The 24,064-nt window shown below is 52.7% G+C and overlaps 1 protein-coding gene across 3 annotated transcripts in view; it reads right to left on the reverse strand.

Moving 5' to 3' along the window:
• FMNL2 (formin like 2) overlaps positions 1-24,064 on the reverse strand; it is a 52,215-nt gene that overhangs the window by 27,169 nt on the left and 982 nt on the right. For all 3 annotated transcript variants that reach the window (XM_040069399.2, XM_040069398.1, XM_040069397.2), the window contains exons 2-7: positions 22,155-22,238; positions 13,811-13,891; positions 11,518-11,594; positions 9,597-9,680; positions 6,957-7,109; positions 346-454 (exon numbers count right to left, since the gene is read on the reverse strand). In XM_040069399.2, coding sequence (XP_039925333.1) covers positions 346-454; positions 6,957-7,109; positions 9,597-9,680; positions 11,518-11,594; positions 13,811-13,891; positions 22,155-22,238 — 588 coding nt within the window. The remainder of the gene's footprint in view (positions 1-345; positions 455-6,956; positions 7,110-9,596; positions 9,681-11,517; positions 11,595-13,810; positions 13,892-22,154; positions 22,239-24,064) is intronic.

The following is a 24,064-nucleotide window of genomic DNA, read 5'->3' on the forward strand; positions in this document are numbered from 1 at the left end:
ATGAGCTCAGTCTAGGGGGTTATTCCCAGTTATCCCAAGGGCTTTGCCGTAAGAGGGAAAACTTGGATTTTCCATCTCCTCTAAAAATCTCCTCTTTTGGAGTGTTACTACCGAGCTCCAGACTAATTATAACCTAATTAGCTGCAGGTCTAACGAACAGGAGCTGACCCAACACGTCCAGGCTCTCACTACCCTTCCCCTAAATCCCTAAATCCCAGGATTCCGTCTCCTTCCTTCCCATTTCGTGAGGATTTCGAGATTTCCATCGGTTTTACCTGAAAAAAAATCCCCCACCCAGCTCCCGCCTCCTCCCTCCCCGACGCCCAGAGGATTCCAGGGAATCACCTGGTAGTTCATTATGGCCCGCAAGCACATGATGCACACGTGCACATCGTCCTTTTTGCTCACTAATCGGGAATTTTTGAGGGTTCTTCGGCTTGGCAAGGTGTTGTACCTGCGGGGAAAAAACCAAAAATCCAAACGTTTCTCATCCAGCACGGGACTGTTTTTAGGGAGTGGAAGGAAAGGGAGGGGAAATGTCCCTCCACCGGGGGAGGATGCAGGAGTTTTCCAGAGGAGAAGCAGAAAATGTTGGTGGGAATAAAGGAGGAAAAGGTCCTGGCAAGGATAAAAATCCGGATGTTTGGCTCCAGCAGCGGCTGCACCTCAGCCCTTCCCGCCAGCACAGGCGACAGGGAATATTCCCAAGAAAACTGGGAATACCACACTGGTTTACTGTGACTCCCCGGCTCATCCCGGCAAATTCCCTGTTGAAATTCACTCTAAAAGCAGGAACAGGGAACACCACACCAGGTTTTGTGACTCCCTGATTCATCACTGCAAATTCCCTGTTTAAATCCATGATGAAGGCAGGAACAGGGAATACCACACCAGGTTTATTGTGCCTTTCTGGTTCATCCCTGCAAATTCCCTGCTTAAATCCACAAAAAAGGCAAGGACAGGGAATACCACACTTGTTTTTTGTGACTTTTTGGTTCATCCCTGCAAATTCCCTCTGTTTAAATCCATGATAAAGGCAGGAACATGGAATAATACCACAACAGTTTTTGTAACTTCCTGGTTCACCACTGCAAATTCCCTGTTGAAATTCACTCTAAAAGCAGGACCAGGGAATACCACACTGGTTTATTGTGACTGCCTGGTTCATCCCTGCAAATTCCCTGTTGAAATCCACTCTAAAAGCAGGAACAGGGAATATCACACCAGGTTTTGTGACTCCCTGGTTCATCCCTGCAAATTCCCTGCTTAAATCCACAAAAAAGGCAAGGACAGGGAATACCACACTTGTTTTTTGTGACTTTTTGGTTCATCCCTACAAATTCCCTCTGTTTAAATCCATGATAAAGGCAGGAACATGGAATAATACCACAACAGTTTTTGTAACTTCCTGGTTCACCACTGCAAATTCCCTGTTGAAATCCACTCTAAAAGCAGGAACAGGGAACACCACACTGGTTTATTGCGACTCCCCGGCTCATCCCTGCAAATTCCCCCTTTCTAAACGCACAAACCAAGAGGAACAAGGTCCCACACCAGGGCTGGCTGCTCCCTGTGCCCACAACTCCCAGCTTTCCACAATCCCTGCCCCGGGCTTCTCCTTCCCAGCCGTGGCAAGATGAAAGGAATCCCCAAATTCAAAGCAGGATTCCGTCAAAGGAGATTTTTTTCGGATTTTTTTTTTTTTTTTTTTTTTTTTCCTCCACCCATAAATATGAATGAATCCATCAGCTCGGGGCACTGCAGCATTTCGGGAAACGTGACCCAGTTTGGGATGAGCGCTTGGAGCTGAATTTTGGGAGCGGCACAGGAGGAGGCTGTGCTGGATATTTGGGATCAGCTCTGCGCCCACAGCGAGCTCAGGGATGGCTCCTGGCCCAGATTTCCCTCCCCCATTCCCACCAGGAGCTGAGAGACCTCAAACTGGGAACCTGGACAGCGCCCACCACCCCAGACCTGCCAGCTACACACATCCATCCCACCAAAATAGGAAAAACACGGCAAAAAAATAAAGAAAAAAAGAAAAAAAGAAAATGTTTTAAAGTGTTTTTAGTCCCACACTGGTGGTTCCGGCACTGGTTTAGCTCAGATTTAAATTATCCAGGGCTGCAGAAGGATTTTCCATACGTTCTAAATCAGATTAATGAGATTTTTATCACGCCGCTGTTGGAAGAAAAATAATTTCCTCAGCGGCTGGTGAAGCCCTGAATTTCAGAACTGAAGCATCCACCGGTTCTGTTAGCTCTAAGAAATGGGGAGAGGTCTCCTTAAACAATGAAAATGACCACAAATACAGATTTGGGTATTTCCAGGTGCTTGGAGAAACAGAACTGGGCAGCAAGGATACTCCAGGACTGGGTCTGACCTGCCTGGAATTTCACCTTGGATCCAACACTTGGATGGAATCTCCCCAAGCTGAGAGGATCCCTCCTAAACCTCTCCATAGCTCTGCAGGCCAAACTGGGAGAGCTGGGAATGTTCCCCTGGAGAAGGGAAGGATCCAGGCAGAGCTCAGAGCTCCTGGAGGGGCTCCAGGAGAGCTGGAGAGGGGCTGGGGACAAGGAATGGAGGGACAGGACACAGGGAATGGCTCCCACTGCCAGAGGGCAGGGATGGGTGGGAGACTGGGAATTGGGAATTCCCAGAGAAGCTGTGGCTGTCCCTGGATCCCTGGCAGTGTCCCAGGCCAGGCTGGAATACCCTGGGATGGTGGAAGGAAGGTTGGAATTGGATCCCAAACCCTTCCGGAATCCCAGGACCCAGTCCAGTGGTGCAGACCTTGAGCGGCCCAGCTCAATTCCAATCTCAGCTGATTCCTCCCATCACTTTCACCTTTCCTAGCAGTTAATAAATATCCTGCTCTCCCCTGGCTCCCAGCAGGGCAGCCCAGGGTGGGTCTCACAGAGAGGAGAAGCTGAAATCCCTCAGGGCTGGGGAGGTTTGGGTTCCATCCCCAGCGATTTTGGGGATGCTGGTGGTGGGCTGGAAACTCCGGGGTTGGCACCAGCTGACAGCAAAAAAATTCCTTCAGAAAGGGAAGGTTTTGGTCGATCCCAGCAGTTTGGGGTTTCTGCGATCTCCTGGGGCTGCTCACAGAGATGTTCTGGTAAATTAGGAGGCATCTGCCAAAACTATGAATTCCCCTGAGCCGGGCAAGTGTCAGCGGCAAAGCCCAGCTCCAGGAGTGCAGCGCCCAAAACCCTGCCGGATTTAAATCACTGAACACACTCAAAGCCCGCGGACGGACCTGCCTGGATCCTTCTCTGCTCACAGACTCGACAGATTCTGGAGGAAGAACTGAAGCTCCTCAGCTCGACCCACATGAAAACTCCGGTGTTTTTTTTCCCCCAGAAGAAAGGGAATTTCTAATGGGCTGGGACACTGCAAAGCCTGCATTAATATTTATCTGACGGCAGAGCCCGGCTCTCAGCAAAGCTCCCTCTCCCAAAAAAGCAGCAACGAAACCCCCAAAGGTTCTTCCCCCTTTTTCATCCTCCTGCCCTCATTTTGGTGTCGGTTTCCCAAATCCCTGAGGAAAAAAAAAACAACCCAAAACCCCTCTCAGTTGCCAGGGAAACGCAGGGAGCAGGGAACTGGCGGCTTCAGCAGGGCTAACAGGAGCTGGGATTGCTCCTGGATGGTCCTGGAGCACGGACAGAGCTCTGCCCATCCCAGGCCAGCTCCTGAATTTTCAATTATCCTGCCCAGGTTTGCTCAGCCTTCTCCTTTTTTCTTTTTTTTCCCTCCTCCAAGAGGGAGGAGCAAATCTTTCAGCCCAGCTCGGATGGGGGAGTGGGATGAGTTCAAACCCTTCCAACACAAACCGCTCTGGGATTCTGGGGTTCCTTCCCCCCACTGCGCAATTTCCACCACTCCAGGAATTTCCACGCGTCCCGAAAATCTCATTTACCACCCGGAACTGGGGCAGAACCCCCGGGTTTTGTCCAAAAAAAAACCCCACCCTGCACCCCGTCCTCAGCTGAGCACCTGCCTGGTTCTGAGGAGAAGATTCTCCTTCAGGTCACAAATATTTAATAAGGATAAAATTACAATTCAAACATTTTAATTCTAAAAAAAAAAAAAAAATCCCTCTCTTCTTAAAAATCTCTCACCTACCTCTAGCTTTCAGGGTTATTTTTTTAACCCACATAATCCCCAGCTATTGAAAGAATACAATTTTAAAAACGGACCTTTGAGAAAAAGCCGTGTTTTTTAAAAAATAAGCGTTTTTTTTAAAAACACCAGATTAGAAGAATATTAAAAATACAGATTTTAAAACGCGGGTTTAAGAGGGGGAAAAAAAAAAAACAACCAAAAAACCTCCAAAACCCAATCCAAAAATGCTGCCCCGGTTCTGGGACGGCTCTGGAGGCAGGAGGAAAATCCTGCCTGGAAAACTCCGTCAGGTCCCGTTCCCGCGGCGGTTCCGGGAATGAGCTGGGTCTTTATTTACAGCGGAAAGGGGAAACCAGAGGCACGAGGACTGGAAGCTCTAAGCTGAGGCACCAGACACGACACTTGCACCACCACAAGCAGAACTCAGCTCCCGCTTCCACGCTGGCCGTTCCCTTCTCCCGGCGAAAATCCCGCTCTACGGAAGCCGACTAACGCTGGGGGATTCCCAGGTGATAACCACACGTGCTGGAGCCTCCAGCCCTTCTCCTGGGGCTCTCCTGGGGCTCTCCTGGGGCTCTCCAGGAGCTCTCCAGATCCGTGTGGCCACCACGCGCTCCGTGGCACGGGCTCCGCGGGGACGCCTCGCGGCGGCACTTACGGGATTTTCCGGGCCGGAGCCCCGTGGGCAGAGCTCCAAGGGGCTCGGGGAAGTCCAGGGAAACAGCTGCTCCACAGGCAGTCGGCTGCCAAGCAGCTGTGGCAGCGTTTGAGCTCGGGGTGGTCGGGCAGAGGAAGGGGTCTGAGGGGGTGCGAGAGGAGATGAGAGCGCGGGGACGTGGGGGGAGAGCGTTCCAGCGGGAAAAGGGGATGGAGGTGTGGGAAGGGAGTACAGGGAGGTGTGAGGAGGGGGAAGGGGAGGAAGGAAATGAAGAGAAACAATGGGAGAGACACGTCAGGTACTCCTGGTTTAGGCATTCCTGGTCCCGAGCACTCCTCCCCGGGACACGGCGGAACGGGCAGCACCTGACAGCTCGGGCTCCGCCGCTTCTGGGAGAACAAGTGAGGAGAAAAGAGCACCAAAACCACTAAAAAAACACCCAAAATCGACTGGCCAAGCGATCCTGCTGGATTTCTTTGCCAGAGCTCTCCTCCTCTGCACTCCCGAGGGCTGGGAATTCGATCTCCCAGGTACAAGGTTTGGAGGAACCCAGCGTCGACCCCAGGGCCGAGGTCACGGCCTGGCAAACCAGAACCACCTCCGTGCAAGTGAGGCCTCACTGCCTCCATTCCTGGATTCTGCTGTGCTCAAAGGATCACAGAGCAAAATTCCGTAAAAACCAAAAAAAAAAAACCCCAAAGGATGCAGAGCTCTGAGCTGCATCCCGAGTTACAGCACCGGGAGCTGAGGGTGGTGCCTGGAGCGGGACACCCAAGGGATGGGAGAGAGGTCAGCCGACCCTGGGAAAGTGATCCTGCCTTTTCCATAAATAAAACTTTAAAAAAAAGGGAATATTGGGAAAGAGAGACTCGGTAGTGGAGCGTGGAATGGTGAGGGGTGGGGAGGGAAGTGGCCTTTCCAAGGAATCCAAGATCCCCCTCACGGCAGCACGGAAGGAATGTGCTGCTGGAAGAGTCACGGGATGGGAGCCCGGGCCTGGCCATGGAAATGCTGAGCTACATTCTGGAGAAGAGGAATGGATTCCAGAGCACAAGGAAATGCATCCTGAGCTCATCCTGCCCCTGGAAGTGATTCCTGAGCACAGGAATTCAATCAAGAAACACATCCTGAGCTCATCCTGCCCCTGGAAGTGATTCCAGAGCACAAGGAAACACATCCTGGGCACAAGGAAACGCATCCTGAGCTCATCCTGTCCCTGGAAGTGATTCCTGAGCACAAGGAAACGCATCCTGAGCTCATCCTGCCCCTGGAAGTGATTCCAGAGCACAAGGAAACGCATCCTGAGCCCATCCGGCCCCTGGAAGTGATTCCTGAGCACAGGAATTCAATCAAGAAACACATCCTGAGCTCATCCTGTCCTTGTAAGTGATTCCTGAGCACATGAAAACGGATCCTGAGCCCATCCTGCCCTGGGAAGTGATTCCTGAGCACAAGGAAATACATCCTGAGCACAAAGAAACGCATCCTGAGCCCATCCTGCCCTGGGAAGTGATTCCTGAGCACAAGGAAATACATCCTGAGCACAAGGAAACACATCCTGAGCCCATCCTGACCCTGGAAGTGATTCCTGAGCACGTGAATTCAATCACGGAAACGCATCCTGAGCCCATCCTGCCCTTGGAAGCGATTCCTGAGCACATGGAAACACATCCTGAACTCATCCTGCCCTGGGAAGCGATTCCTGAGCACATGGAAACACATCCTGAACTCATCCTGCCCTGGGAAGCGATTCCTGAGCACATGAATTCAATCATGGAAACACATCCTGAGCCCATCCTGCCCTTGGAAGTGATTCCTGAGCACATGGAAACACATCCTGAACTCATCCTGCCCTGGGAAGCGATTCCTGAGCACATGGAAACACATCCTGAACTCATCCTGCCCTGGGAAGCGATTCCTGAGCACATGGAAACACATCCTGAGCCCATCCTGCCCCTGGAAGCGATTCCTGAGCACATGAATTCAATCATGGAAACACATCCTGAGCCCATCCTGCCCCGGGAAGCGATTCCTGCCCAGCTGCCGCCCCTGAGCGGTTCCTTCCCGCTCGGACCACGAGCTCCTTGCCGTGGCACCCCCGTGCTGGGACCCAGGGCGGGCGAGGGCGATCCCAGCGGGAGGAGCAGTCCCCAGGCTCCCGTACCGCAGGGTGGAGTGTCTGCCGGAGCGGGAGATGCTGTTCCCAACGGGAGAGGGCAGATTGCTGCCCCGGTGCAGGTCCTCGATGGATCGGCTCCAGGGCTTGGACTTGTCCATGGAGCTCTCCACGCTGTTCTCCAGGCTCTCAAAGTCAAACCTGCGAGGGAACGGAAATTCCAAGGCCGGGTTAGGAGGAAGGGACGCGCGCCGAGCTCTCCTTCCCGCCACGGGTTTTGGTGGAGTCACAGAATTGTTGGACAAAGCCAAACAGGACAAAAGCGAAGGGAAAAAACTCTCCAAGACCATCAAATCCAACTGATCCCTTTGGGGGGATCAGTCAGATCATCAAATCCAACTGATCCCTCTGCGGGATCAGTCAGCTCATCAAATCCGACTGATCCCTCTGCGGGGATCAGTCAGATCATCAAATCCAACTGATCCCTCTGCGGGGATCAGTCAGATCATCAAATCCGACTGATCCCTTTGGGAGGATCAGTCAGATCATCAAATCCAACTGATCCCTCTCGGGGTATCAGTCAGATCATCAAATCCAACTGATCCCTCGGGGAGGATCAGTCAGATCATCAAATCCAACTGATACCTCTGGGAGGATCAGTCAGATCATCAAATCCAACAGATCCCTCTCGGGGTATCAGTCAGATCATCAAATCCAACTGATCCCTCTGGGGGGATCAGTCAGATCATCAAATCCAACTGATCCCTCTCGGGGTATCAGTCAGATCATCAAATCCAACAGATCCCTCTGGGGGGATCAGTCAGATCATCAAATCCAACTGATCCCTCTGGGGGATCATTCAGATCATCAAATCCAACTGATCCCTCTGGGGGATCATTCAGATCATCAAATCCAACAGATCCCTTTGAGGGGTCAGTCAGACCATCAAATCCAACTGATCACAGGAGTGGTTTGATCCGTTCCCGTGATCTCAACGGGTGGAATGATGATGGAAAAGGAGAGTTGTGGTGCTGGAGGAACGTGGAAAAGTCCTGACGAGCTTCCCATGGGGAAGGAAATTCCAGAACCACAGGTTCATTCAGGCTGGGAGAGCCCTCCAAGACCACGGATTCCACCCATTCCCAGCCTTGCCATGGCCTTTGAATCCCTCTGGGACACATCCAAACGGGATCAAACAGCTTCCCCAACATAAAATAAATCCAACACTGCCGGCTCCCTGAGGAATATCCCTGCCTGGAAGGAAGAAGTGGGAATTCTGGGAGCCCTCCCCAGCGAACCTCCAGAAATCAGCTGTGCAAGCACCACTTTGGTTTCCTCCACCCCAGTTCGGCCCCACAAACCTCCCAGCACACTCAAGGATCACCACAACCATCCCAGATTCCCCGATTTCTGACTCCTTGCCCGTTGCTCTGCTGCTCCAAGCGGGAATTGCTTGTTCCCCTTCCAGCTCCTGAGGTTATTACTCATGTTCCCCGTCCGAGAGGGGAAAAACCCAGCGAGCTCCTTGCGTACATTTGTATAAATTTAGGAAGAAAGGCTTTGTACAAACATTTCTCTTTGCTGCGCACGGTTTTTTCCAGTGGGTAACATTTGAAACCATAGGATTTTCCCTCATAAATTTCCCTGCAACCCCACCACAAATCTCTTTTCTGGGCAGAGACGGACGTAAATCTGATGGCAGCCTTGCTAAAAATAAATTATCAGCTCTCCCCAGCTTGAGTTTCTACTCTAAAATTATCTTTACCCTAAGGCTTGTTCTTTATTTTATATAAAAATATTTTTAATATAAAAAAATCTGCTGCGATATCCTGAACGAATGTGGATTAATTCCCCACGCCTGGAATTATCCACAGCCGGCTTGGAAGGGATTTGGAGCACCCTGGGATAGTCCATGGCAGGGATGGGCTTCAAGGTCCCTCCCACCCCAAACCAGTCTGGGCTGATTCCACGACAATAAAACAAAGTCTCAGCTGAGGATCTCCACTGAAAGCTGATTTTCCACACCGGTTTTTCAGAGCCCAAGTCAGGATTTATGACCCAAACAGCTCGACCTGATCCCAGCGGCCCAGATGTCAGAAAAAACCTCGTTTCCAGTCTTCCCAAGTTCCAAAGTGCCCCTGGAATTGCTCCTGAGTTGTGCCAGGACGCCAGCCCTGCCTGCCAGGGGCAGTGCCGGGAGGGTGGGAACCCCTCTGCACACAGCAGGAACACAAAGCCCTGGGCTCGGACACCAGGCGCAAACCTGTTTCCAAGGAATCCTGCCTCTTCCCACACGCTGTGGGATGGGGTTTCCACCCCTAAGATGCTCAGAGACCAAAGATAAAAACTATGAATAGAGATGAATAATCCCAAGATTTAAATTTAGGCTTTTTGGGTTTTGGGGGGGTTTTTTGGGTTTTTTTTTGTGTGTGTGATGTGATGAAATGATTCCAGGCTCACATCAAGATTTCCTCTGCTCTCAGGCCCCTGAGAATCATGGAATTACTGAGGCTGGAAAAGACCAGAACCACCAAACACTTCCGTGCCCACCAAAGCGCTTTTTGAACAATTACAGGGATTGTGACTCCACCACTGCCCTGTTCAGTGCTCTAACCCCTTTGGAATGAAGGAATATTCCCAAATTTCCATGGATTTCCCGGCAGGAAATCCCAGGAATGTCTCACTTACGTGACTGCATACTGGGCAAAGGACAGGTATTCCACCAGCACATCCAGGCCTTTGTTCTCTTCATTCAGGAACTCCCTGACCCATCTGCGGGAGAAATTCAGACATCAGAGCCTTTCTGGGGCTTTGGAATTCCCTGGAATGCTCAGAAGAGCTGGAGACAGAGCCGCTGCAGCACTTTGAGTCTCACTCACTCAGGGAAAAAAGGGTTTTTTCAAAATGGTTCAGAGGAATTTAAAGAGTCCGTTAGACGCCTTTCCAAATGTCCCGATATTCCTTGATATTCCTTTCTCGCAGCACTGTGAAGGTCGGCTCCTAACACCGGGACTCGGCTCAGTTTTTATCTCATCCTGATCTCCAGCAGGCTGTAAAAGCAGGAACAGAACCTCTGATGGATACCCGGGGCCTGCATTTATCAGTAATTTTGCCTCTTTTTTTCAAAAGGTGTTCACCTGTTAACAGCGAATTCCGGCCCCTGGGTTTTGCAAGATAATCCAGGGAAGTCTGTTACGTTCCAAAGCTTTGAAAATGCCAAGAAAAAAAATTTGGAAATCCATCCATTTAGGGGCAAAGCTGGGGGAAAAGGAACGGCCCCAGCTCTTCTCAGAACCCCAACTGCAAATCCCCTGGGAGTGGCTGGGTGCCGCTGGAATGAGGGAATCCAGGGAGGGAAGTGGAGCTCCGGGCTCCTGCAGTGGGAATTCGTCACCTCTGACACGCTCTGATCACCGGGATGGACATCTCCGGACGCTTCCCTGCCAAAATAACCAGCCTGCTGTTTTACAAAAGGTGTTTTGGGAAAAAAATCCCTCCAGCCAGGGGCACCAAGGAAGTGAGCACCGGCGCTGTCCCCTCCTTAACCGAGGTTCCTCCTGCTCATCCTAAATCCAAGAGCGTCCAGGGATGCCTCCAGCCTCTGGTGGGAATCCCTTGTGTTGGAAAAGGAGGGAAATCCTGGCAGGGGTGTGGGAGGAGTTCCTGGGATGGTGCAGCTCCAAGGAAGGTTCCCATCACCACACTGGGACCGCAATTCCTCCCGCAGCTTAAAATACCCCCAGTTCCCTCCAAATGGCAGCAGAATCCCGAAAAATCGACGGAATTGAGCTGGACACAGCGTGTGACGATGGAGAAAAACACTGGAAAAGCTCCCTGGCTGATGCTGGACCAGCTTCTGGTCCTGCCGGAAGGTGAAATTGTTGGGAATGCGGACGGGAAAGGGAATTCCGATAAAAACCCTCTGGCAATTCTAGCGCAGCACTGGGGATGGATTTGGTGCTCTGTGGATAAACCCTGGTGACGTTGTTGCCGGCCAGGCTCCAGGAACTGAGCTGCGGGGCGGCGGGGACGGGGGATCCGCAAATCCCTGACCGCAGCTTTACTTTTAGCGCGGACACCGCCTCGCTCCCCGCGCTCCGGCCGAGCAGGAGCCGACTCCGGCCTTTCCTCGGGCCTCAGGAAAACGCGGAGGGATCCATCAGGAAAGGATTAAAGCTGAGTTATCCTGCTGGGATGCCCAGCTCCCCTTAGCTAAGCCCATCGGGCTTTAATTATCAATCGCTTATTGCCGTGCAAAGGGGGTGCTCGCTCAAAGACAGGCACCTTCGGAAAACTTTTTTAAAAAGTTAAACAGTAAAGAATAAATAAGCAAATAAATAAAATTTAAAATTAAATAGAAATAATAAATTATAAAAATAATAAATAATAAAAATATCGAGATATTAAAATAAGTAATAAAATAGTCATAAAGTAATAAAAACAATATAATAACTATTATAATTATAATAAATATAATAAATATAATAAATATAATAAATATAATAAATATAATTAAATAATAAATACAATGGAATAATAAATAAATATTTTTAAAATATAATAAAAACTATAACATTTAAACGGAACCAGAGGCATCAAAAGTTCTCACCCAATGTGGTTTGTCCTCAAGGAAATTTCCAGTTCTCGGAGCACCTGCGTCGACTCCTGGACTCGTCTCCTGAATTTCTGCAATGGAATGAGCAGCAAAAAACCCAATTAGGGCTCTATTAAAAAAAGATCAACATCTCACCCAGCACAGAGGGAATGAAGAAAACAAGGAGGTGACTGAGAACTCCTCTAAATCCCCAGGAATGCAGCAACAACAGCCCAGCAGTCAGCGAAAACACGTGTGGAGAAACCCCTTCTGTTCCCAGGAACATCCTGGAGCTTCCAAGGATTAGGGAAATTAAAAGCCTGGAGATAAATAAACATCTCTTTATAAACCAAGCTTTGCTTTAAGGCCGAACTTTCCCTCGCAGAGCCCCTCTGCTTTAGAAAGCGAGGTGACAGAGAGCCAGGGGGGCACCTCAATCCCATCTGGAGCAGGACTGGAGCATCCTCTTCTCCCTGCCCATGGAAAAGCGCTACAACAGCCGGAGAAATCCCTCTGGAGCAGCTCTTTCGGCACATTCTCCGTTCTGAGCAAGGCCAACGAGAGCCGGGTGGGCGAAGAAGGGCAAGGGCAGGCTCAGGTGGGATATTGGGATGGAATTCCTGGATGTCACGGGCTGGAGGCCAGGTGGAGCAAAACCGGCGACACCGCCCCAATCCCAGCGAGAATCCCGGCGGGATGAGCTCTGCCGTCCCCGTGGAAATCTTTCCGTGTCGGCCGGGGCTGAGGAAAGGCTGCGGGTGATCCGGAATAAGCCAGGAACTCCGGGCGGTTATTTTTAGGCCCTTCTGGGTTTGTCGTTTGTCACGGGACCCTCGGATAAGAAAGGCTCCAATGTGAGCCCACGGAGCGAAGCCAAACACGGAACAACCTCCAAAACCCTCCGGAGGGAAAAACACAAAGACCCCGTTCACCGGGCTGGCAAAAAATCCACGCAGGGAAATGTCAGGGTTCCCTAGGGAATGGTTCCCTGCTCCTGCTCGGAGGCTCCAACAAGAGCAGCGCTGTCCCAGCGCTCCCCGTGCCCGAGGACACGAGCTGGGAGCACAGGGAGCCCGGCACCTTCCTCGTGTTTTCCACAGGGAACCCGCCTCGGGTGGGAACGGTGGGAAGGAGGCTGAGCCAGGCCAGGGCAGGACCTGCTGGGATCTGCTGCGTTTTTGGGTGGGGTTTAGAGGCTCTTGCTGCCCTCAGCATGGATGGAGCTGATCCCTGTGGATGGAGCTGATCCCTGTGGATGGCCATGGATGGAGCTGTCACCATGGATGGGAGTTGATTCCCATTGATGGATCTGATCCCCATGGATGGGAATCATCACCATGGATGGAGCTGATCCCCATGGATGGGAATTGTCACCATGGATGGAACTGATCACCATGGATGGAGCTGATCCCCATGGATGGGAGTTGTCACCATGGATGGGAATTGTCACCATGGATGGAGCTGATCCTCATGGATGGAGCTGATCCCCATGGATGGAGCTGATCCCCATGGATAGGAATTGTCACCATGGATGGGAATTGTCACAATGGATGGAACTGATCACCATGGATGGAGCTGACCACCATGGATGGAGCTGATCCTCATGGATGGAGTTGTTCCCCATGGATGGGAATTGTCATCACGGATGGAGCTGATCCTCATGCATGGAGTTGTTCCCCATGGATGGGAATTGTCACCATGGATGGGAACTGTCACCACGGATGGAGCTGATCCTCATGGATGGAGTTGATCCCCATGGATAGGAATTGTCACCATGGATGGGAATTGCCACCATGGATGGAGCTGATCCCCATGCATGGAGCTGATCCCCATGGATGGGAATTGTCACCACGGATGGGAATTGTCACCATGGATGGAGCTGATCCTCATGGATGGAGCTGATCCCCATGCATGGAGCTGACCCCCATGAAGAGTGGACTCAGCCGCCCTGAGCCTCTGCCAGGCAAATTCCCAGAGAAAAGGACTCCAAACCTGGACAGGGATGAGCCAAGGGCCATCAGACCAGGGTCCAGCCAAAGCCAGGCCTGGAGCCCAGCTCAGAGACAACGTGTCAGGTTATTTAACACGACGTTACTAAAACAAGCTGTGCTCCGGGTCAGATGGTCCTTGCCTTCCCAACATCTGCTCTGCTTCCCAAGCTGGAAATCTGCAGCAAATTCCCGATTTCTCTTGGCCTCTCCTTGCAAGTTTTCAGGGCGTTTGCACAAAGGCAGGAAGGAACCTGGGCCCCGGGAGCGTCCTGGCTGAGGAATGAGGGACAGGCAGGAGGAAACAGGATGCTCCTCACCTTCCTGGTCACTGCTGGGTCCAGATACCCCTTCAGCTTCTGGATGTACGTGTGTGGAGGATTCTTCACTTGGAATCTTTCCTGGAAAAGAGACAGGAATAAACATCAGCCGTTTGTATTTACTGTATTTACTGCAGAAAACTCGTGCGCCACGTTCATATTAAACAATGTATGTTTATAATACATTCCATTCCTAAGGGGATAATCTATGCATGCAAATAAAATAGATTTAAATGGATATCGATATTTATATCAACAGTACAAAAAGACACCTTAACCGTTCGGAGGGAATTCTGAATTTTAGTGCACATCCATCTGAAGTTCCAGGGTTTCTGCTCAGCAGGAGCGTGGAGAGGAAGGAGGAGGGTCGGGAGAGCAGATGCATGCACCAACACAAAATCCTTTTTAATCCTTGGGAAAAAACTTCCGCTGTCCCAAGGTGCTCCAATCCCCGTCCAACCTGGCCTTGGGCACTTCCAGGGATCCATTCCTCAAGTGGGAAGCCATTCCTCAAGGTCCCAGCACCTCGTGCAGGGATCACTCCATCTCCAATCCCCCCTCAGCCCCAGATCACAGATTCTGGTGACAGCTCTGTCTTCTGAGAGCTCCCCGATTTTCCCTTGCTTTCCCAGTGTCCAGCTGGAAGTTTATCCCTCTGAAGCTGCAGCGAAACACGAGCTGTTCCATGGGCAGTGTGCTGTGTGCAAACCTCCTCACGGCATTCCCAAAAATTCTGATCCTGTTTGGATCTTGGAAGAACTTCAAGTTCTTCTGCCCCTTTCCCTGGAGGAAAGATCTCATCCCAACCTCCTGAAATTCCCCATTTTGTTCGTGTTGTCTGAAACCTCCCCGCATTAGGTCAGGATGAGATTCTGACTGCATTATCCCAAAGTTATTCCAGAATGAACAGGACGCTGCTGCCCAGTAACCAGAACTGTCTGAGCACAAGTTCTTCCTGTTATTATCTTGCTGCTTGCTGGAAAAGAAGCAATCCATCATGGCCAGCAGGAGAAAAACGAAGGAAAACCTCTTCCCTGAGCTCCACCAGCCCTGGTGGGAGCTCTGGAAGTCACAGAGCACGCATGGCTTTCCTCTTTTACAGCTGGATTCTTTTCCCGTGCACCTCCACACGGCTCTGCAATTGGCATTTCCTATTTTATCCAAAAAACAGCTCAGAAAACGCAAAGTTCTTCACTGAGGGTTCTCCCCTGGACAAATCGACAGGGTCTGTCCTGCTCCAGCACCACCCTGGATTCTTCTTGGCTCTGTCTCAGGGGTTCTTGGAGCCAGGCTCACCTCAGTGCCCGCCGTGGGGCACTCAGAGATTTCCTGCAATCCCGGAGCGGTTTGGGTTGGAAGAGCCCCTTGGGTTGGAATTCCCGCAATCCCAACCCCTGCCAGCAGCACCCCACCCCAGCAATGCTCCACGTCCCCTCTCCATTTACTGCCCCCTTTTTGGGAGCTCCCTGCTGCTGACAGAGCTGTGCGCAGTCCAGTCCTCTTCTTGCTCCTGTGGAATCATTTCTCTTCCCAAGTAATCCACCCTCGTCTGCTGAAGTGACAGGAGCTTTTCCCAAACCGCCAGTTTTAACTGGAATCTTCAAAATGAAATGTTTAAAGACACTCGAGGAGCACATTTCACAGTCTGGGATGCAGCTACTGGATGCTTTTGTTTGTTTCCTGCAAACCTGGCTGTAATTATGCATTTATGTAATAATCTCTGCAGCAGCTTCGTTTAAGAAGATGCTGCACATTCCTGTGGAGTGGAATTATTTGGGTTACAGGACTTTCAACGCCTTATCCACGAACAGCGAACACCAGCAATGCTCTTACCTGAGGAGTGACCGAAAACCACTCGTGGTAAACATCTCCTGGGCATTTTTACAGCCCCTTCGAGTGTTTCTTTTCTGCTGGTTTGGAAAGCTACGAGGGATCAGCCTCTAAAACTGCCCCTTCCTGGCCACGACTGCTGTCTGGTTCATCCAGCTCCGAGTGTTTTATATTAGAGGCTGATTAAGAAGCTGCAAGGGCCAGGGCTGGGGCTGTGCAGTGAGGCCTCCAAGTCACCCTGGATGTGTGGTCACAGCCACCCTCTTCCCAAAAACCTGACTGGGAACGGAGCTGCGTGCAGGCCGATCTTCCTGGGATGCACTGGGATCCTCTCACGGTCCTCCTTGGGAGCATCCCGACACCCACACTTCCCCAGGCACTGCTGTGCCTCAGAAACCATAATTGAAGAGTTAAAAAATCCCCTGCTTTTTTTCCTGTCAGCTCCTCCCCTCCACTTCTGGCAATTCCCACCCACTCCCTGGCCAGCTCTGCTTCCAAACTCGGGATTTAACAGCATCTCAATGATGAGGTCGGGGAGTTTTACCACACACACAAAAAAAAAAAAAAAAAAAAAAAAGCAAAAACCTAAAATCCGGACTGGAGCGGCCAAACTTTGCTCAGCAAATACTCTGGGGTGACATCACGGCTGGGACGTGGTGGCTTCCCTGGATTGAGCCATTCAGACACAACAAAGTTCCTAAATCCTGGTGAAACCCTTTTTTATCTCCACTACGTGACCGCCGTGAGCCCCGGCATTACCCGCAGGCTGAAAGGACGCGGGCAGGGAGCAGCAATGACTCCACAGCGCCTTTGTCAGACACCTACAAAGCAAACGAGCTTAATTCCCAAGGACAAAGGGCCTTTCTGACTTGGACAATCCGTGCTGTAAGCCAGGATGGAACGGCACAGGGACACAAGGACGGCGGCAGCGGAGAGCGACGAGAGGAGCTGGGCACAGCGCTTCCCTGCGGGGGGATGAACGGGGAGAATTCACCGGGATTAAACCCTGAGAGGGATTTGGGACAGGGGATGGAGGCACAGGACACAGGGAATGGCTTCCCACTGCCAGAGGGCAGGGATGGGTGGGAGATTGGGAACTGGGAATTCCTGCCTGGGATGGAATTCCCAGAGCAGCTGTGGCTGCCCCTGGATCCCTGGCAGTGCCCAAGGCCAGGCTGGAATACTCTGGGATAGTGGGAGGTGTCCGTGCCCATGGCAGGGGTGGGACTGAATGGCTCTGAAGTCCTTCCCAACCCAGCCCACTCCGTGATTCCATAATTCAGGGAAAAGCTTGGCTGCAGGAGCACACCTCCTCTCCTGTGCCTCTCTCTCCCAGAATCAGCACTCTCTTTTCCGACGGATACAGAAAAAAAGGGAGGCTGGCGGGGGCTTTACTCCAGCAGCCAAGAGGAACTGCTGGACTTCTGCACTTCCTCCTCCACGTGATCCTACAGGGAACCTGACACATCTCCTGATCACCCAACTCTGGAAAACGTATTCATTCTGGAACCAGGAAATTGCGGCTTTTCCGACAGCCCCTGGCTCCCCAGACCATCCAGGGCATTTTTCTACGTTAGCACATATGTGGTTCTCGTTATCATCGTCATCCTCCCTAAGCCGTTCCATCCTCGGGATTCACAGGGATCCCGCTCGGGATCAGAATCCCACGGGCTGCGCAGAAACCCCAGGGAATGGGATCAGCGGGGAGGGAGATGGGTGAGGAGATGGGGAGCGGTGTCCCGAACACATCTCGAACGCGGCGCAGAATTGCCCGTCTCCCACAGATCCAGAGGGTGGCTCGGTCCCAGCAGGACCACGTGTCGCTTTGGGAAGCGTCCTTATGGAATGAGGGGACAGCAGCTGCTCATCCCGGCACTAATGAGGAGGCAGAATGATCCAGTCCCTGGGGATTAACGTCCCGCCAAAGCAGGTCACCCTCAGCTCCCTGCCGGACCCAGCTGCTGCCCGCTCCGACCCCAGGGGTGCCGAGCCCTTCCCGATCCCAAATCGCCGAGCCTGGGGCTCCCCATGCCTTTATCTCCAAGCTCTCCATCCCTCCCTGCCTGATCCCCCCCTGAGCCTCCTCTCCCAGGGTGACCCGGTCAGATGAATGAAGCCACGAGTGTCCCAAAGTCCAACTTGAGTAAATTCAGTAAATCACAGGATTTTCTGCCCTCTGTTTACCCCAGCAGGGCAGATTCCCTGGAACACACGATGTTTTTTAAGCGAAGGCTCTCAAACCAGAGCTGTAAATGGCTTCTGCAGCCCATAAAAAGTGATGGAAAATCCTTGTTTGGACACTGGCAAAAACCCCTGGATCTCTGCTGTGAAAGGGTCAACGGCACCATAAGGGCTCCCGGTCCCCTCAGCACATTCCTGAGCAGAAATCTGTGCTCCACCGAGGAATTTGCGACAAAACGTGGCACAGCACCCCCACAGCACGCTGCTACTCACCCAGGCCCTTCTCCATCAGCCATCCATGGATCCCCTGGGCAGGGAAATCCCCGGGAAGCAAAGCTGAGGGGTGGCCCAGGACCCCAGGAGCTCCACGCTGGCCACCAGCCCCCAAAACAGCCAGCACCTGCCTTCTGCTGGAGGTCCTTCAGGAAAGGAGGAGTTCTACAAACACCTCAGCAGGAGGTTTGGGGTGCCAAGCTCACCACCTTGCTGCGGATCCCTTCACCCCCTGTCCCCACACCTCAAGGCCGTGGTGACGCCCCTGCCACCATTTGCCATTAGAGGGCAATGAAGAACTTTGCAGGATGTCCCCAAGCCCTTCCCTCCACATCCACCTCCCTCTGCAGCACCTCCTGCCACCCAGCTGGACTGAGGCCTCCAGGACACCCAGAAAAGCCTTTGAGGATCCCATTCCCTGGATTTCCAGGCTGGGAAATGGCACCCGTGTCCCTGCCTGGACCATTCCCAAGGACAACCCCTCAGAGGGCCACCTTGACCCTTCCCAGAGTGGATAACAGGTTTCCTGGCTTCCCTCTTCTCCTCCTTGTACCTCACCCAGAGAGGTCGGAGCAAGCCCTGGGGACAATGCTGGGATGATTTGGAAGGTTCATAAACAAAGGAAGAGAAAATTCCGCACGGGAGGAGTCCTTCACAACCAGCCCAGCAGCCCTTACGATGATTCAAACAATGCACACAATCCTATTCACAGCAGATTAACATTAATTATTATTATTGTTATTGTTATTATTATTATTATCATCATCATGAAGCCGGTTCCCCACTTTTGTGAATCTCATTTTTGCAAAAGCCAGAGTTCCTTTTTGGGGATTAGCTCCTGATATTCTCCATCTACTCCACAGGTAAATATTCAGGATCTGCTGCACAGATTGTTTAGAAAATACCACTTCTGGGCACTTTTTCCTTTCAGATCTAAGTCGAAAGCCGGCACAGGAGAGAAAGGCTTCATCTCCTCATTGATTTAGAAGCAAAACCAGGTGAAAACGGCGTAGTGGGTGACACCAAGGGAAAACAGGAGTTAAAACCTGCATTTAGAAGGAAATCACCCTGCACAAGCCCTGCTCCTGGAGGTGCCCTCACCCCCACTACTCCAGGGACAGATATCAGTATTTCACACCCCATACGCTGCGTTTTGGTGCTTTGGGTGCCACCTGCTCCCGCTGCTCTGGTGGAGGGGTGGCAGGGGACATCAGGGAGCTGTGACAGACGCAGCCTGTCCTCCCCGGATGGACGGACACGGGAAAGGTGGCTCCTGCTCACCTCCTCCTGCTCCTGGCGCCGCTGGCTCCACAGCGCTGGTTACGTCAGCCCTGCGCTGCTTCCCTGCCTTTCCAAAGCATGGGAAGGGCCTCATCCCAGAAAAGGGACTCATCCCAGCCCCGGGGTGGACTCGGAGTTGTGCAAGGCGCTGTTAAGAGCAGCGATTACTCCAGACTGCGAATTTCCTTCCCATCTGCCGGTCCCTCCTACCCGAGCCCCGAGCTGGGCAGTGAATCAGCAGCAGCTGCGAAGGGTGGATCAGCTCCGAGGTGGGGATTCGCACATCCAGCCTGGGACCAGACGGCTCCTGCCTGCGCCGCTGCCAGCTCACACCTCTGCACAACACCCGTGACACAAACCACCTCAAATCCCACCCAGTGCCACCCCTGCCGCGGCACGGACACAACCCCAGGCTGCTCCGAGCCCTGTCCAACCGTGGACACCGCCGGGGATGAGGAATCCGCAATCCCGCTCGCAGCAGCTCCTGCAGTTTCCCAACGTCTCAGTAAACCGAATCTTTAAATAGCTCAAGCTTTACATCCTCTGCACGGGAAACTCATGGGAATAAAAGCAGCTCGTTATTAAGCTCTGCTTTAAGGTACCTGTGCAATGAATTTAAACCGCCGGAGGGCAGGATTAGAGGGGATATTAGGAAAGGAATTGTTCCCTGGGAGGGTGTTGAGGCCCTGGCACAGGGTGCCCAGAGCAGCTGTGGCTGCCCCTGGCTCCCTGGCAGTGTCCTAGGCCAGACTGGACACCGGGGTTTGGAGCAGTCTGGGATAGTGGAAGGCGTCCCTGGGGTTGGAACTGGATGGGCTGTAAGGTCCCTCCCCACCCAAACCAGTCTGGGATTCCATGGTTGTTTCAGACACCCCACCACTGTAACAGCAGGACAGGAAATGTCCCATAAATGAATTTATCCCAGTGTCCCTGACCTGCTGCCAAACTCTCACCCTGGTTCTGCCGAGTTAACATCCCAAGGGAACATCCCGGTGCTGGATCGATCATTCTCATCAGCCACTACTGCTGAACTTCACGGCACATCCCAATTTTGCTGCTGGCTCCCGGATTCAAGCCCCACCTTTGGCACATTTCCTTTTCCCCCTCAAAACGCCGCTTTCTTGTCTGTCCATCGCATCCTGTTCGCTGCTGCACAGCTCAGGGGGAGATGAGATGCCTCAGCAGCTGGCACTGCCTGATCCCAGGCTGTTCCCAGCCTCTGGAAGTGAACAGGGGGTCACAGTCCCTGGAGGTGACAGCTCCAGCCGTCAGCACGGAGCGCCGTGGGGCAGCCAAACACCGCCGGGATCGGGATTATTCGTGCAGGACACGCAGGGCAACGCCCCGAGCCCAGGCTGAGCCCGCGCAGGGCAAAACCAGCAGCGCTCAGCAGCTGGGGGATCCAGGGTGGAAACTGAGGGGAAAGGGACGTCCCTCGGTGAGGTGGGAATCTGCACGTCCAGGCTGGCATCAAACAGCTTCTGCCTGGCCTCTGCGGTGGATTATGTCACCTAAAAGTGTTCTGCTTCATCCGGTGAGAGCTGGTTTTTGGGAGATGTTTTATCCTCCTTACTCCAGGGGGAAGGAGGAGGATGCCTCTTGATAATGGCCCAGCTGTTAAACCCAGGTGGGGCAGTGTTTGTTGTCTCTGTCACCACCCTCCAGGGGACATCTCCTGATAATGGGCCATCAGTGCCCACCAGTGCCAGGACACATTCCATCACCCACTGGGAGATGCTCCACACGGTGGGGAGGAGCCAGCTGTTCCCAGCTGGATAAAAACTGGGAATGAAGGACACGAGGGATCTGGGTTTTCCACTGGATTCCCGGAGGAAGACCGGACCCATCTTGTCACCACTGGACTTTCCACAGGACCATCTCTACTCCACAGAACCACATCTGTTACTCCAGGAGGAATTATTTGGACTGCTTCCAGCACCCTGACCACCAAAGTGCCAGCTCGTATCCCTCACTCTGTCAGGGCTTTTCCAGGATCTTTATTTGCTTCCTTGTTCGTTTTTTTGTACTACCACATTGGTGTTTTCCTTTTTTTTAATATTCCTAATAAAGAACCATTACTCCTATTCCCATATCTTTGCCTGAAAGCCCCTAATTGCAGAATTATAATAATTTGGAGAGAAGAGGGTTTGCACTCAAGACAACCTGCTGCCGGCACAGAGCTCACAGCCCTCTGGGACACGGAGAAACGTCCGTGACACAAATCCCGGAATGGCAGAACCCCAGCACGGATTGGGGTGGCTGCAGTCACCCCCTGTGTTGGTTTGGTGCAGACACTAAAAGAATAATTGCTGGCTAGTTTCGAGATTGATAGCTAGATTGGTTAATTAACTACACTTCTGAGTTATAGCTTAAAAATTAGGAGAATATTGGGAATTTTTTTCTTCCCCAAAAAGAGGAAGTTTCATTTTGATTCTTATTTCTTTTCTTCTAGCTGTGTTACTAAATCTATCTTTATACCCTTTAAATTCACGCCTGCTTTACTTTTCTCCCAATCCTACCTCAACAGCAAAGTTCCAGTAGACACTCAAACCAGCACACCAAATTTAACACAAGTCTGGTAGACGTGAAACCTTCCCGTAAATCAGTGTTCCTACAGACTTAAACCCATCGGGGCCTCCAGGAGCGGCGACCAACGAGGGAGCAAGAGGAAGGAGCGCGCGAAACTCCTGGGAGCCGGCGCCCTGCAAGGTCCCGCTCAGCCCAGGGATGGAGCAGCTGGAAGGAGACATCTCCCACAGGCTCTCCTGAGCCTCCTCACCTGGTCACAGATGAGCTCCCACTTCTTCTCGTTGTCGTACTGCCGCAGGAGCCGGGCTTTGTCGGGAGGCAGGTTCATGGCATTCTGTGGAGAGACGGGAACATCGTCAGGGATCGACCGCAGCCAAACCCAGCGGGAGCAGCCCCAGGCGGCGCGGCTGCGGCCGCTGAGCGGTTCCCTGTGGATTCCCGGGGTGCCCAGGAATGTTCCCTCTCCACCTTGGTTTTGGCCCCAAAAGCGCCGGGGAATCACCCCAGGGCGGGGCCGGGCCACGCTGGGACACGCGAGGTGAGCGGCTGAGGGCCAGCCCTGAGCTCCCGTGTCGGGGTTTTTAGGGGAAAATTGTTCCCTCTGAGGGAGGTGAGGCCCTGGCACAGCTTCCCAGAGAAGCTGTGGCTGCCCCTGGATCCCTGGAGTTGTCCCAGGCCGGGCTGGACAGGGCTTGGAGCACCCTGGGGCAGTGGAACGGGTCCCTGCCCATGGGATGAGCTTTGAGGCCCCTTCAATCCAATTTGGATTCTGTGACCATCCAGCTCCATCCAGCAGAGAGGACAGGATTCCCTGAGCTGTCACAGCCACTCCGTGCCCCAGCCAGGTCCCACTCCCTTCCCCTGAGGGAACACCTCCCACTGTCGGCTGGGGCTGCAGCACAGTCCTCTCCCAACAGGACCATGAAATGCCACCTCATCTTACTCCAACGGCTGGAAAAGTCACCACCTTATCTGGATGACAGGGATCCTGGAGGCAGGGCTGCTGCTGCCCAAGCCCCAGAGATAACAATCCCAGACTGTGAGTGACAGGAGGCAGAAGGAACGGGAGAGGCAGCAATTATTTGATCCCTATCACTCCTGGCTCCTTTGATGTGAGCTCTCCTTCCAGGACAGCTCTCTGGGAAGGGCGGCTTTCCCAAGAGCCCTGTCCCGGAATGAGCAGTGTGACTGTCGTGCTGGGGCTCCTGGAGGAGCCAGGAACTCTGGAGGGAACCCAGGGACACCCAGAGAGAACCCAGGAACACTGGATGGAACCCAGAAACAGCCAGAGAGAACCCAGGGACACCCAGAGAGAACCCAGGGACACCCAGAGAGAACCCAGGGACACTGGACGGAACCCAGGGACATCCAGAGAGAACCCAGGGACACCCAGAGAGAACCCAGGGACACTGGACGGAACCCAGGGACATCCAGAGAGAACCCAGGGACACCCAGAGAGAACCCAGGGACACTGGATGGAACCCAGGAACACTCAGATGGAACCCAGGGACACCCAGAGAGAACCCAGGGACACCCAGAGAGAACCCAGGAACACTCAGATGGAACCCAGGAACATCCAGAGAGAACTCAGGAACACTGAATGGAACCCAGGAACACTGGATGGAACCCAGGGACACCCAGAGAGAACCCAGGGACACCCAGAGAAAACCCAGGGACACCAGATAGAACCCAGGAACATCCAGAGAGAACCCTGGGACACTGAATGGCACCCAGGAACACTGGATGGAACCCAGGGACACCCAGAGAGAACCCAGGGACACCGTATGGAACCCAGGAACAGCCAGAGAGAATCCAGGAACACTGGATAGAATACAGGAACACCCAGATGGAACCCAGGAACACGGGATGGAACCCAGGAACACTGGATGGAACACAGGGACACCCAGATGGAACCCAGGGACACCCAGAGAGAACCCAAGGACACCCAGAGAGAACCCAGGAACACTGTATGGAACCCAGGAACAGCCACAGAGAATCCAGAAACACTGGATGGAACCCAGGGACACCCAGAGAGAACCCAGGGACACCCAGAGAGAACCCAGGGACACCGGATGGAACCCAGGAACAGCCAGAGAGAATCCAGGAACACTGGATAGAATACAGGAACACCCAGATGGAACCCAGGAACACGGGATGGAA

The sequence above is a fragment of the Hirundo rustica genome, chromosome 7, assembly GCF_015227805.2.
Source record: "Hirundo rustica isolate bHirRus1 chromosome 7, bHirRus1.pri.v3, whole genome shotgun sequence".
NCBI classification, from domain to species: domain Eukaryota; kingdom Metazoa; phylum Chordata; class Aves; order Passeriformes; family Hirundinidae; genus Hirundo; species Hirundo rustica.